This window comes from Trachemys scripta, chromosome 2, assembly GCF_013100865.1.
Source record: "Trachemys scripta elegans isolate TJP31775 chromosome 2, CAS_Tse_1.0, whole genome shotgun sequence".
NCBI lineage: Eukaryota > Metazoa > Chordata > Testudines > Emydidae > Trachemys > Trachemys scripta.
Window position 1 is genome coordinate 55,347,646 of NC_048299.1, and position 14,244 is coordinate 55,361,889.

Here is a 14,244-nt window from a genome sequence, read left to right on the forward strand (position 1 = left end):
GGGGGTTGCACCATGGTTGTATATCTTCCTCTGATACCTACCTTTGTAAAAATAAAATATGTAGTTTGAAAGCACAAAGCTTCGTTTGAGATCTTCTCTCTCAGACAATTTTTTTATTACCTAATGCAGAGCACACTACCAAACAGCAGGCTGCTTGCTAGCAAAGAAATTCATTTGAACATTGTTTCAAGAGGGAAAACTTAATATAGCATTTAAGAGTATCTCAAGTGAGCACACCTGCTCTAGTTAGATCACTAGTCCTTTTCAGACGGGCATGTCAGTGTTGCTGACGCAGCTTCCTGAGATGTGCCCAAGAGTTCCGTTTCCAGCTCCAGTATGGCTTTAAGGCAAATGAAAGATAGAAAGAACATTGCTGGAATGTGATGCTCACTAGAGGGAGACAGATACAAATAATTCCCTCAGTAAGGTCAGTTTAAAACCAGATTGTTCCAGAGTATCAAAAATGTGAAGTGATTCAAAATGGAATTGCCACAAAGAGGTATTACTACTGGTGCAGCTGAAGAAGCACAAAGAGCAAACCAGAAGAGATCTGCATACCATGCCTGCAGGATTTACATTCCTCAGCCTTTTTATTTATAAGGAAAATAGTACCCATTTAGCAGGGGCATCTATAATATGTTTTAGGTTTTAAAAACTAAAGACTCAGTGGAACTCCTATCACGTTAGTGGAAACTGCACACAAGTGTTTGAAGGCAAAATTTGACTCTGAAATTGTGTTTTCGAAAGATTTCCTCTGTTCTATTCAGGTTCTTATTTTGCACCCATCACTGTGGTTTCAGAGTGGCTTCCAGTGGTGCATTGAGCAATGGGTAGTTCTTTCCTTTTTTCACCCCACAGGAAACATTGCATGTGGATTTTTTATAACTATATGACATATTATGTTTATATTAGCAAAGACCAGGTGGAAAAAGTGTGGCTTGCACTTGAAATGGAAGGTGGTGGGTGAGGTTTAAGGTAGTTCCCATATCCTGTGGCAGTTTGTTCTGCTGTCCCAAGTGGCCCCCAAGAAGCTCTGTCTCCAGCACAAATGAGCTTCACGCTTGCTGTGGAAAGTTCCATTGTTTTCAAGAGCAAAATTGTCAACCACAGACCTTATCTTAGAGCATTAGGTGATCTTTTAGGATCGCAAGTCCAGGTCAGTAAGTGCCTTGAAAATAAAGACTTATCTCTGGGGCTTCATGCAGCATTCTGTTAAGAGGCAGTGCAGTAGGCAGATGACAGGTTTGAGGTGCTATTGGCATTGCTTTAGTTCAGTGAAGATATTATTTGTGGGTAACTCAAACTCAAAGGGACTCAGATAATATTTTATTTTATTTCTGTCAGCATTTCTTTTTCCTAATGATTTGGGGATATTTAAGAGTTGGTTCTGCACCTGGAAAGGATTCACAGGAGAAAGGGACTGATTCAAAGCCTGCTGAAGTCAACTTAAATGCTACCATTAACTTCAATGGGCTTTTGGATCAGGCCCTGAAAGAGAGGTCTCCTGCAGAGTGAACATTTAATTTAGACTCTCTCCCATTTTGACTGTGATTTCCACCAGGCTTCCTTCTATTTTCCATCACTTTCCACAAGCTGTTGGCTCTTTTTTGTTATTCCCCCCGGTGCTCTAGAGAATGGGAAGAGCTTTCAATCTTTATGTATTTTAGGGGCAGTGGCAAGCACAGAAGTGAAGCAGAAACTTCAAGAGTTCCTGTTGAGTAAATCAGCAACAAAAGACTCTCCAACTAATGGGAAGAATCATTCCACGAGCCGCCACCCCAAGCTCTGGTACACGTATGTTCTGTGTTAAGCTGTTTGCATGCCTCACCGATATACTTGCTAAGGGTGGGATTCCTCCCCAATAGGAATGTTGAGAAACTGTCTCCAGGCCAAAGTAAAAATTAAGAACATTAATACAGAAACAAAATAAAAACACTTCTTACTGAACATAGTAGTATTGAGAGCCTGTACTCAAAGTGATGTACTCAGAGCTTTTCAAAACAAAGTGGTTTCAGTTCACAGGAGTTTGTATTTTTTTTCCTATTTCAGGTCCCAAGTGCCTCACTTGGAGTTTCACATTCAAACTATCCCCTATCAAACTCAAAGCAGAGCTCAGCCAAAACTGTCACATTTGGAGACAGAATATGTGAATGCATCCGTTTTCCACCCACACCCATAATTTTCCCAGGTTCACTCAAAAGCTGACTCAGGCTGGCTAAAAAGCTTGTGAACTTGGGCCAAGCGTAGTGTTTATAATGATGCTAGGCAATTTTTGTCTGGCGTTAGACCTGGTTATGAAAGTTTGCTGTGACCTTGTGGTTCACCTGCTCATGGAGAACATGCATAACAGATTGATAGACTCCGGGTGAGCCATCCCATTTCCAGAAAGGGAAACTGATATAATTTGAGGATCTAGGAGAGGTGGAGATTTCTTTTCAACTTTTCTGAAGTTTTAACCTCTGCTGCTATATCATTTATATAAAATCTCAAGAGATCTTGCAAATCTGACCTGTTTTTCCATTGGGAATTGGTTTGTGCTTGAGTCACTCAGATTAAGACTCAGAAAATGAAACAGCCTCCTTTTAACCTCAGGTATAATTCAAAGCCATGATATTGTAGATGAAGTTAACAGATATTGTAGAATGCTGCTCTCCGGTCCAATGTGTGGGATTTTAGAAATAACTCTCTAGCATATTGAGAAGTGGTAAGGGATCTCTTAGCTTTTTTCACCATTCTTTTTGAGGTTGTTGGCCTTAGGTATCCAAGAATGCACACTGATCCAAGAGAGAGACCATGAGGATGAGGTTCTCGGGTTACTGAGGTAGTGATGCTTCTAAGCATTGCAATGGCTAAGGATTTACACTCATTCTTCCGGTCCATTTTTTTCACTATTTCAGTCCAGTCTTTTCTGCCATCTTTATCATAGCAGCTGCATCAATATAAAACAGCCCTGCAAACAGGATAGTGGACATGTTTCCAAAGACTTCAACACCATTCCTGAGTCTGCCTGGATAGAGAGAAAAATATGCAGCATGCTAGTGTCACCTCCTTCCCAAGAGAGGCTTAGAGACCTGAGGAGCAAACCCAAGATTCCTACCTAGATAGTCTGTTGTGCAATCTACCAAGACACCTAGATGTCCTTGATTAAGCATTTTGATCTGGTGTTTGTTCTTTTTAAACAGTCATTAAAGGTTTCCCTCTGGGGTTATCACTGTATTGTACAGTTTGAGAATCCTGGTAACATGTTTTAATATGTAATTACATTGTTTCCAATGGCAGTACTGTACTTAATAGTTTGTGCTATATAATATGCACTATTCTACTAATCGTAAAATTTCTGGCCCAGCAGCCAAGAGGGAAATCTGAGGTTAGGGTCTTCAGATAAGCAGGAACTAGGAAAGCTGTAGAGATAGAATTCTCAACTCCCCAAGGGAAGGAAGCACTTCATTTTTCACATTAGCAATTCCCTTTGACAAAGGCATGTAATATGCAGGGTTGTTGTAGCCGTGTCGGTCCCAGGATATTAGAGACACAAGGTGGGTGAGGTAATATTTTTTTATTGGACTAACTTCTGTTGGTGAGAGAGACAAGCTTTCAAGCTCCACACAGCTTACACAGAGCTCTTCTTTGGGTCACCTGAAGAGCTTTCTGTAAGCTCAAAAGCTTGTCTCTCTCACCAACAGAAGTTGGTCCAATAAAGGATATTACCTCAGCCACCTTGTCTCTCTAAAGGCATGTAATGTCATTGATGGGCCCTGCTACTTCAGAGAGAGTTGCCGCAACAGGCCTGTAAAAGATGACAGGAGTAAAATGCGTAGATATGAGGTTCCAAGAAGGGCCCCACAAGAAAAAAGCTCTGTAAATTAAGTTGTCCTTGAGCCAGATGATGCAATTCCCTTGGGCATTTATGGCTGGAAAGAGCTGCCCACAATTTTTCTTGCATTGCCCAGGTGACAGAAAGAGCTCTCCAATGTAGGACTTCACTGCTGACACTAACTTTACATGCTGCAAAGTATTGCAGTTATGAAGTTTCATTTGCTGCCCAAACTAAAGGCAAGGTTTTGCTTTCTCCTTTACAACTCCTGGCAAACTTATCTATATTTTTCCAAGGGAGTAACACCTCCTCTTCAAAATATTGGGTATTTGCCCTACAAAAAATGACAACTCCATAGTAAAGGCCACTTTTAATTCATATTTTTATTTAATAAACAGGAATCAAATGGCTTTGCTTCAGCTGGTACAACTTAAAAAAACCCAACAACCTAAAATGTTCAATTCCCCGATCTGGTACAGATCCTGTCGGTGGGCCAACATGACTCTTATCCTTTGTGATTTTTATGATAAGTGCAAAAATGGCATTCTTGGGAATCCTGAGCAGTTCCATAACTTACTGTAAAAGTGAAATTGGTTACATGAGCCTGTGGTTTGTGCACACTTGGAGGAGTAAGCACATAAACACAGCTGAGACATGTGGACAACATGTGTAGACGGTTACTGCTGGTCACCTCACTTACTACTAAGTCATGACCTCTCTGTGTCTGCTTCAGGGCTGCCCACCATACCTCACTGGATCAAAGCTCTCCACCCCTGAGTGGGGCCTCTCCGTCATACAAATACACTTTACCAGGAGCACAGGATGCCAAGGATGATTTTCCACTTCGAAAAACTGGTGAGTCAGAGAAGTTTGTTCTAATCCCCTACCCCACAATTCTGCTTCACTTGGTTGTTAATCGGGCTGTTGCTTAGCAAGGTATATATCATAACCTGCAAAGCCTATTCAGCCGCATGATTCATTGGAAAGGTTCAAAGGTGCTAACTGTATAATTTTCCAATTTAGATTGACCCTGTGGTGTCAAGAACCAGTATTTCCCAATGCTAGCAGCTAGTACAGACTCCAGTTCTGATATATGTACTTGTTAATATTTCACAATATCAGGGGAACTTGTGCAGTATTATTAATAAATCTAATATTAATTCTGGGTTTAATTTGACAATCATGTGTCTCTCTCTCTTTCTCACATACGGTATATACTGCATTTACATTAAGGTCTTCAGAGTTCTTTTTCTTTTGAGAGGAGGTAGATAATTATTATATCAGACCATTTTCTTTGGCTGGTTGCCAAGGTTAAATATATCTATTTTAAAATCCTTCAATGTGAAATGTGAAATGTTTTAGAAGAAAGTGTTCACTTAGAAAACAAGCTTTAGCTGAACCTCTTTTCCTGACAATAGGTGAACTGTAGGCTTGACTTTGTCTACTACACCATAGAGTGTGTTAAGGGGCTGGTGGCGGAGACTTGGTGCCCCTTGCCCCAGGTTTTTGGTGTGGTGACTGGCATCCAAGAATGCAGGGAGACACTAAGGGGGTGAGGGAGAAGAGAGAAGAAAACATTAGATCCCTTATTGCATGCGGCTGCTGTTGAGTGATATAGTTACATTCTGAGAGAGAGTCTACCCCCCTGCTGTGCTAACTGCCTTTGAATGTGCTTCAATCACTGGGAGATTGAAAACTAACTGCAGAACTGGTACTGACAGAGAGAGAAGTGGCATTTGAAACCAGTAAGCATCCAGAAAGAAAATCCAATCTCCATCTAATTCTTCAGGACAGACACTCAGCTCATGTTATATCCCCTAATGTTTTCACAAGAATAGTTTAGTGCTTGTTTTTGTAAAGAATGAAAAACAAACTGCTAATTTATTCTGGCTGAATTATTCAGTCTGCTTTTAGTACACCATGGTGGCAATATAAGGATCCTATAAAAAGCTTGCTCAGGCTATTCTGTCATAATAAGCCCTTCTGCAGTTTTTTGCTTAACGGCCTTGTACAAGATGTATTTTCTGTGCCAACATGCTAGATGTTTACATTTGTTTGGAAAACAAAACAATACAGTCTGCACCTTCTAAAATGCTGTGAATTTTTCTGCATTTTCACAATGCAGGTTTTAATTTTTCTTCAATTTTTACATATTTTAAATAGTTTGATTGATATTTATGATGTGTCAGACTGTTGATCTGTAAAACAAAACATTTTCAAACACTGTAACAGTAAAGTTCTTGTGCAGCTGTTAATACTTTTATATCTCTGTGGGGGTTTCAAAATATTCCTTAATTCAATTCCCATTGTCTGTATAAGAGGACTATAATATAATGAAATGCAGATGTTTTCCATACATTATTCCAAATATTTGGCCATGCAGTGCATCAGTTACAAATAGAACTCATGAGTATATGACTCTTTAAAAAAACACACACAACATAAATAGACAAATAATGATATGATATATTCATTAGCACAGCAGTTTTTTTGTCACTTCAGTGTTATTTGATACTTTTACTTAAATATTCTACTATGTAAACGGAGATGATATGTTCAGTATGTCATTTCTTAGCAAAGAACTGCATTTGATAGCTCTATATATCTGTTAATATAGCAACTCTTATAAATATCTTGTTTGCCTATTAAATCACTCCCAGTAGCAGAAGAGACTTAATTTAAGCCTTTCAGCAACAGCTCCACAAAGGTTCCAATGATTGTTCCCCAGGTTCAGAGTAAAATCAACAGGAACTGGAACAACGCAAGTCAAATGACCCCAAACTGATCCGGGTGGCTATTGGGCCATCCCTTAGGCAGAGGGGACATTGTGGAGCCTGTGTCATCCTCATGGGACCATATCAGACAAAGATGTCCCAGGAACATTCATATATATAGACAGGCTCTCTGCCTGCAGAAATCTGACCTTTGCCACCAGGGTGAACCTTTTTTTCCCTTTTCCTGGGGCTATGAATGCTTATTGCCACTGGCTTCTACCAAAATTCTGTGATTCTGAACCTGCATGCAGTCAGCAATTGCTATGAAAATGAACCTTTACATTGTGTTGAAGGTAAGAAAGGGATAGCTAAAACCCAAGTTAAGGGTTAGTTTGTAATAATAGTTCTGATTTGTTTCCCAAGTTCTTACTGATGCTCTTAACATAAAGTCAAGAGGTGTCTTTCTTTTCTCTACATTTACATGGTGCCCTCAAAGGATACTTTTGATTATATTTAGTTAGTTTAGATTCAGCATATAGGAATGAGAAGCAAAGCTGAATAATGCTATCCCAACAGCAAAACTGTGAACAAGAAAAACAGTATTAGGAAAGAAACGTACGTAAGTCCAGGGCCGGCGCAGCCCATTAGGGCGCTACAATTTGGGGGGCGGCGACCACGGCGGTATTTCGGCAGCAGGACCTTCCGCCGCCTCTGTGGGGGCGGCATTTGGGGGCGGGACCTTCCGCTGCCTAGGGTGGCAGAAAAGCTAGCGGCGCTCCTGCGTAAGTCATGAGGTTTTCCTTTTTATTTCAGCAGACTGTTTCCCCAACCTCCCCTTCCCCATCCCACCATTGTCATCATGGGGAAATGGTGTCTTGCTACTAAATCTGTTCAATTGTATTCAAAGGTCAGACTAGTTTTGGGGCTTTAGGCCAAGGATTGCAGCTCCTTGCACAGCGGCATTCACATTTGTTGTTTGCAGTGTTGTGGTAGCCATGTTGGTCGCAGGATATGAGAGAGGCAAGGTGGGTGAGGTGATATCTTTTATTTGACCAACTTCTGTTGATGGAAAGGACAAGCTTTTGAGCTTCACAGGGCTCTTCCTCAGGTCTGGAGAGGGGAACCATAATGTCCAGGTCAAATACAAGGTGAGACAGATTGTTAAGCATAAGTGGTTTACATATGTTGTAGGAGACAACTTAAAATGAAGTGGGCAATTAACACTACTGCAGTGGTAGGACAAAGGACGATAGAAAGCAGCAGGGTGTGTTACAAATTGTTGTAATGAGCCATGAAACTAGTGTCTCTGTTAAGACCATGACTCTTGGTGTCCAGAATTATGAATTTAAAGGCTCATCTTTTGAAGGTGTTATGCAGGTTTCCTTTGAGAACAAGGACTGGGAGGTCAGATTGGAGTGATCACTTCATGAAAAGTGTTCACGCCTAGGTGATAAGCTTTTTCTTGACAGGCTCATGAAGGAGCTGAGCAGGAGGAGGACTGGGGAAGCCATCGCTTTGTTAGATACATGGATATAGATTTACCATATAGAGGAGTCACACCTGTTTAACTGAGAGCAGAATATGGCCTACAATGTGTAGGGTCAGATTTTTAAAAGTGCTCAGCGGCCAGCAGCTCCCATTATGATTAGTGTGGGGATTCTCAAAAGCACCTAGATGACTTAGCAGCACAAGTCCCATTGATTTCCAATGGGACTTGTGCTCTTAAATCACTCGGGTGCTTTTGAAAATTTCACTCAATGGAAGCTGCTCAATATTGAACACTTTTGAAAGTCAGGTAACTTTTGGGAGGCCTAAAGGGAGCAGATCTCTTTTGAAAATCTGATCACATATTTAGGTGTCTAGATGAGAGCCATTTGGTGCTGAACTCCATAATTCTCTGTATGTCTAACTGGGAAGACGTTATCTTTAGACTAGGCTCCTTTAAAATGAATATGTAACAAACCAGATGGGTTTCATGGGGGGAAGAGTTGTTCTCTAACAAACTTACTTTTCACCTTGTTGAAACAAAACAAAAATGTTCTGGCATAAAGCCAGAAGGTTTGCATTTTCTTGGAACTGTAACATTTCACTTTCTATGCTCTAGTATTGATGCAAACCAGCAAAAGCCAGTAAATTCCAAATGAAGATTAGCCCTCTGTTTTAACTAAAGCCATGTGCCTTTTTTAAACATTGCTTATAGATGGAGCCTCTGCCTTCATTTTGCATCATTTCTTGGCATTTGTTGGAAGAAATTCCAGAGGACACCACCACGGGTTGGAGTCCGAATCTGGCAATCAAAAGACTAGACTTTTGAATACCTTTTATATTGCAACATTCTAATAGCAGCTTCTTATCCTCTCTGCATGTTACTTTCATATTTAAATTGTGTGTTGCTCTTATAAACTGTTAGTTATGGTGCTATCTTTGAAATTATTACTGAGGGTAATGTTTTCATTTTGCTAGAGTTATAGATAGTCTGTGTTTCACCTGAGTGCTAGCTAAAGCTAATGACTAATGTTTTGGAGGTTATTTTCCTCACACTGAGCATAAATTGCAAGTTAATAGCTCTACTGCAGTGGTTTTCAACCTGTGGTCCACATACCCCTGGGGGTCCGCAAACTATGTCTAAGGGGTCCATGAAAGGTTGTCGTTACCACAGAACAATGGTTTTCAACCTGTGCTCCACAGGCCCCTGGGCATCTGTAGACTACCGTATGTCTAAGATTTCCAAAGGGGTCCGCACCTCCATTCAATATTTTTTAGGGGTCTGCAAATGAAAAAAGGTTGAAAACTACTGCACAACAGCACAAATACCTGAAGCAGACATTGAAAACCAGTGCTGCTGATCAACACTTTTATTTCTGTAAGGAGCTCTCTAGATTCTGTGTCTTTAGTGCCTTACTTTGTTAGTGGACTTAACTGCAAACTTTCATCTGTGGTTTAGTACTATCTAAGAAAATGTTTGTGGCTTACTAGCCAAATATTGGAAAGTGTGTACAAATGAAACTCAGAACAGTATATTTAGTTAGTAATAGCACAAGGTGCTGTTTTGATGCTATTATATTATTTCATATACTAGAAAATAAAACCTAGTGTAAGCAAAGAGTTCATTTGTGGTAAAGGAGAGGAGAGGTGTGCTGTGTACAGTGAAGCTCCAAACACAAAAACAAAGGGACCACACTGGACTAGCCTGATTAGGCAGCATACTAACAACACAGTCTTAGCAGGTAACCTGGCTTTATTGTGGTGGGGTAGAAGATTCTTGTATCACAACTCAGCAAATGTATTTTTTAAGAAAGTAATGAAACTTATTCCTTACTGTGGTTTCTTCTATGCTTATGGATTCATTAATCTGCAGGAGTGACTGCAATTGAGAAGAAAAACATTTCGTGTGAGAAAGTCTTTCTCTTCCTCGCCTTCCTAATCCACACCCCCACCTCATTCTGCCTCTGTCTACATTTTCTAGGAAAACACCCCCCTGTGAAGTAATAGTATATGAAAAGACTGTATCTGTAGGTTTCTTCTGGGTCTCCTAATTGCAAATTTTCCATTTAAAAAGTCTAGAAAGGGCCCAAATCTTCAATTACCAGATTTCCAGAAGGGAGTTATTTTCGGGTTCTTTGGGCATATACATAAACTTTTAGAGGTTAGGACAGCGTACACCGTTATTAAATGGCAAGGGCATATTTGTTTTTAAAACAGTGAAAATACAGCAGAGAAAATATACTTCTCCTTATTTGTGATCTGACTTTGAGGTGCTGACAGTCCAGGGCTTCCCAAAACTGGTTGCCAAATTTAGTAGACACTCTTGAGAATTTTGCCCTAGCTGATTTGCCCAAGGAGACACAGGAAGTCTTTGGCAGAGCTGGGAATAAAAGTCAAATCTCCTGATTCCCGGGCCATTTGCTTCAAGACTCTTCTTCTCCTGTAACAGCTAATTACTAGGTGGAATTTTTAGCCTTGTTAAAGTCTCTATTGATAAGTTTGGAGGGCATAATTAGTAATAATAGGTTTGAGAAACAGAGGAGACTTTCATTTTTGATTAAAGAATGAATCTGAAGCAAACTGATGTTAACAGCTTCTTCCGGATTTATATAATGAACAGGCTAGAGGAAAGTTGCAATCAATTTGTACTGGAGCCCAATAGCTCTGAAGAAATATAATACTGTTGCAATCTACTTGGTACTATTAATGTTCTGTAGCTACCTGAGTTAGAGTTGTAAATGTTGTATTTCTGCAGTTTAGTCTGAGTAAAAAGTAGATCACTGCAAAATGATCTAACACAAAAATAGCAATATGATAAAATAAACCTAAAGACAGCATCACAGAAAGGACCTGCCCTATTAGGATTTGATCCATACTTAAAGTCCAGCAGGATGAAACCCTTCGTTCATCCCCCTGTCTGCCGATGATTCTTTGTAATGTATTTTATTTGTACACTCTACTTTTCAATGTGTCAAACAAAAGGGTTCCCTTTAAATGACTATTCTAGCTCACTTTCAGGATGCTCCCCCCCCCACCTCCTGCCAGTACATTTTAATGCAAATGTTCTTTTCTTAGTTTAGTCCCATTACTTGTAGTTACATCACCTTGTATTACACTAAATAATTCCTCTGCCTCTTTAGTGGATAGATGATTATTGTGTCCCCAATTAGTCATCATTTAGCCAAACTATGCAAAGTTAGTCCCATTACTGTCTTCTTAATGCTCCCTTTGTCTCCTTCATTTTCTGGGTTGTGAGTGCTGCAGAGTTTTATGATGATTGGATGGTAAGTCTTATGAATGGAGGCTGGCTTGGATATAACTTGGGTGATTTTAAGTGATTGAGTTGATAGGAAATACACATGAGAAACTTGAATTCTCAGCTAACAATGTATTTTGAGTGATATCTAATTTAAGCTCTGATGCAGGATCAACACTTATGCTTACCTTTAATCACATAACCACTGGTGCCAATTGGACTTCTCATAAATAAAATTAGCACAGCCATAAGTGTCAGCAAGATCAGGTCCTTAAATTTGTAAGTTCCTCCGCAAAGAAAACTGTGTTACCACATCTCTAAAGACCCATATGTATAAATGGCAATATATTTATAATCCTTTATTCTTACATCAGTCCTCCCAGCCCTGTCGACATATGTATTACTCTTCTCTGAGCTCACACTAATTTGTTTCCTAAGTAGAAAACAAATAGTCAAAACTGCACCCTATGTATTTTACATTTGTGAATTGTTTAATATGATACATGCAGATTTTGTTACACAGAAAGCTTTCCAAAAATGCTTTCACATATGAACATGCTCTGCATCAAAAAGCAAGCAGAAGACATTGGGCCCCTTTGCTCTACTCAGGCAAAGATCCCTTTGAAGCCAAGGGGAACCTTGCTTGAGTAAGGGTGTAGAATAGAACACATAATACATACATATAGGTGAAGATTTTCCGAAGTGCCTTAGGAATTTAAGAGCACAAATCCCATGGAAGGTGAGTGAAACTTGAGCTCCTAAATCTTTTTGGGGCTTTTGGAAATCTCTCCCCTACAAATAAGAGAGTTCCCATAGAGTCAAAATATGAGGGTGAAATACTGACCACATTAAAGTCAATGGCAAAGATCCACTTGATTTCAATGGAGCCAGGATTTCGCCACTACTATACCAGTGGCAGGAAAAAGTTGAAAACTGGGGAAAACAAATCAAAGCTTATAGAAAAGTGACAAAAGAGAGAGAGAGAGGTGAATACTGGAAGTCACATGATATCAGCCCATCCAAAATAGAATATGTTGGTTAGTAAAGATTATACTTCTCTAAGCTCCTACAAAACATAGTTTCAGTGAAAATCTGTTCAAACCCACAACTCTAATTAAAGGTTTTAGCTGCCAAATAACATGTTCTGGCTAAAGCCAAATAAGTATTACAGAGTTGTTCATGAATAACGACACAAGCTTTATACTTTGCTGTTGATTTTCTCATGGGAAAGTAATATAAATGAGAGTGATACCTCCCTGTTGGCTTTAACTGTTAGAAATGCAAAGCATGCTGAAATTGTACATAATTCTCTTCCAAAGGAAAGGAAATAGCATTTCAATGCTTTTCCTCAGTGTCTCATTGAGTTATGGTGGTGTACAATTATTCCAGTTAAATTACTCTACCAGATGGAAGGTTACATTGTATATTTAGCTAATTAAGTTTTAGGGGACTAGAATTATATCCCAGAACAAAAAGAGCATATCTGAAAGTAAACTTGTTTTAATTAAGTTCATTGTGGATGTGCAGTATCTATGCCTAATTAAGAGTTTAAACAGGTGGTTTTCTCCCCCTCCCTTTGATTAACATGAGAGTTCCTTTTACAAAATCAGCCTTCATACCTACAGAATCATAGGAGTTATTGAAACATATGTTTAACAAATATTCAGGGCCAAATTCAGCCTCCACTGACTTCAATGGAGTTGCACATTCTTATACCAGAGCTGAATTTGCAACAGAGTTATCCATGCTGAAAACAAGACATATTGCTTTTTGTGATTAGTTTTCTTGGCATCATGTACTGTTATAGCAAAGTCCCTACATGCTGACATTCTGCCTTACCTTTGCACAACTCTAAGCAGTATGCCTAGATAGTGTAGACCTCCCGAGCTTTCATCTACTGAGGAAATTAATGTCCTTTTAAATTTGGGAAGAAGGTGGTGATGTTTAATCCTGGGCTTCTGCAGGCTAGCGAAATACAGTGTTGTAGTTTGTTGCCTGCCATCAGATGAGTTATCACTGTTGGATTTTTTCCTAGATTAAAGTCCCTGGGATTTAATCATCACATTAAATAATTCCTTCTTGTGTGGGGACTAGAGGACGTGAGCATGAATATTCTGCAGTCTACAAATCAAGCATCTAAGGGTCAAATTGTGGCCTTGGAGTGCCGGGGTAAGGGGATTAGCTCTGGCACTTCTGCAATGGAGAGGGTCATTTTGCTTATGTAAAGTGTAATGACTCTATGGATGTTAGGAGAGAGTGCAATGGGGAGTGGGACTAGCTAGTTACATCCACAGAATGTGTAGCTTTGTGTAGTTTCTCAGCTAGCACTGTTGGGTATACTGGGGCGGAAGTGGGAATGATGCTAATTCAATGCAGGGATATCTTCTCTAAACCAAGAAGTACTGCCAGCCATGAGCCTGACCCGACCCCTAACTAACCAAATGAGGGCTGTCCCTCACACAGGTGTACTGAGAGGTAATTGACTTGCTGCACCTTTTTCCTCCCATAATGTTAAAGTGGGGCCTAAATTTCTAAATTTGAGGGGTAAGGGAGTGGGGAGTTTTCATGACTCTCTCCCCCCCCATATTCCAAGACTGGTTTTTTATTTACCTCTTATTCTTCTGTTTCTTATAGCAGAAAGGATCCTCTTTTAAAATAATCTGGCTTTCCCTGTGATGCCAAGGGAAAATTTAGGATAAGCCATTAAGTCATAGAATCACACCATAACTTAATATAACAAACTTTTCTTTAGGCTAACACTAAAATTATGGGTCTGATCAGGGAAACACTTCATGCACATAGTTCTTATTGAAATTGGCTTTTATTGGAGGCCAGTACACGGAGTGGTTGCTTTCACATAAGTTTGTATGTAATGTGAACAAAGGGCTCCATTGCATAAATTACATAATGTACGTAAGCCATGAGCTGAAATATATCGAAATTATGAGTGGTATGGAGAAGAAAGAAAGAGCGCT

General features: G+C 39.7%; 1 protein-coding gene across 10 annotated transcripts in view; it reads left to right on the top strand.

The window, feature by feature from the left end:
* Nucleotides 1–14,244, top strand: part of HDAC9 (histone deacetylase 9) — a 527,149-nt gene that overhangs the window by 248,913 nt on the left and 263,992 nt on the right. For 6 of the 10 annotated variants that reach the window (XM_034760576.1, XM_034760577.1, XM_034760572.1 and 3 more), the window contains 2 exons: nt 1,668–1,794; nt 4,548–4,669. In XM_034760576.1, the coding sequence (XP_034616467.1) occupies nt 1,668–1,794; nt 4,548–4,669 (249 nt within the window). The remainder of the gene's footprint in view (nt 1–1,667; nt 1,795–4,547; nt 4,670–14,244) is intronic. The other 4 variants (XM_034760574.1, XM_034760571.1, XM_034760580.1 and 1 more) reach the window with 1 other exon arrangement.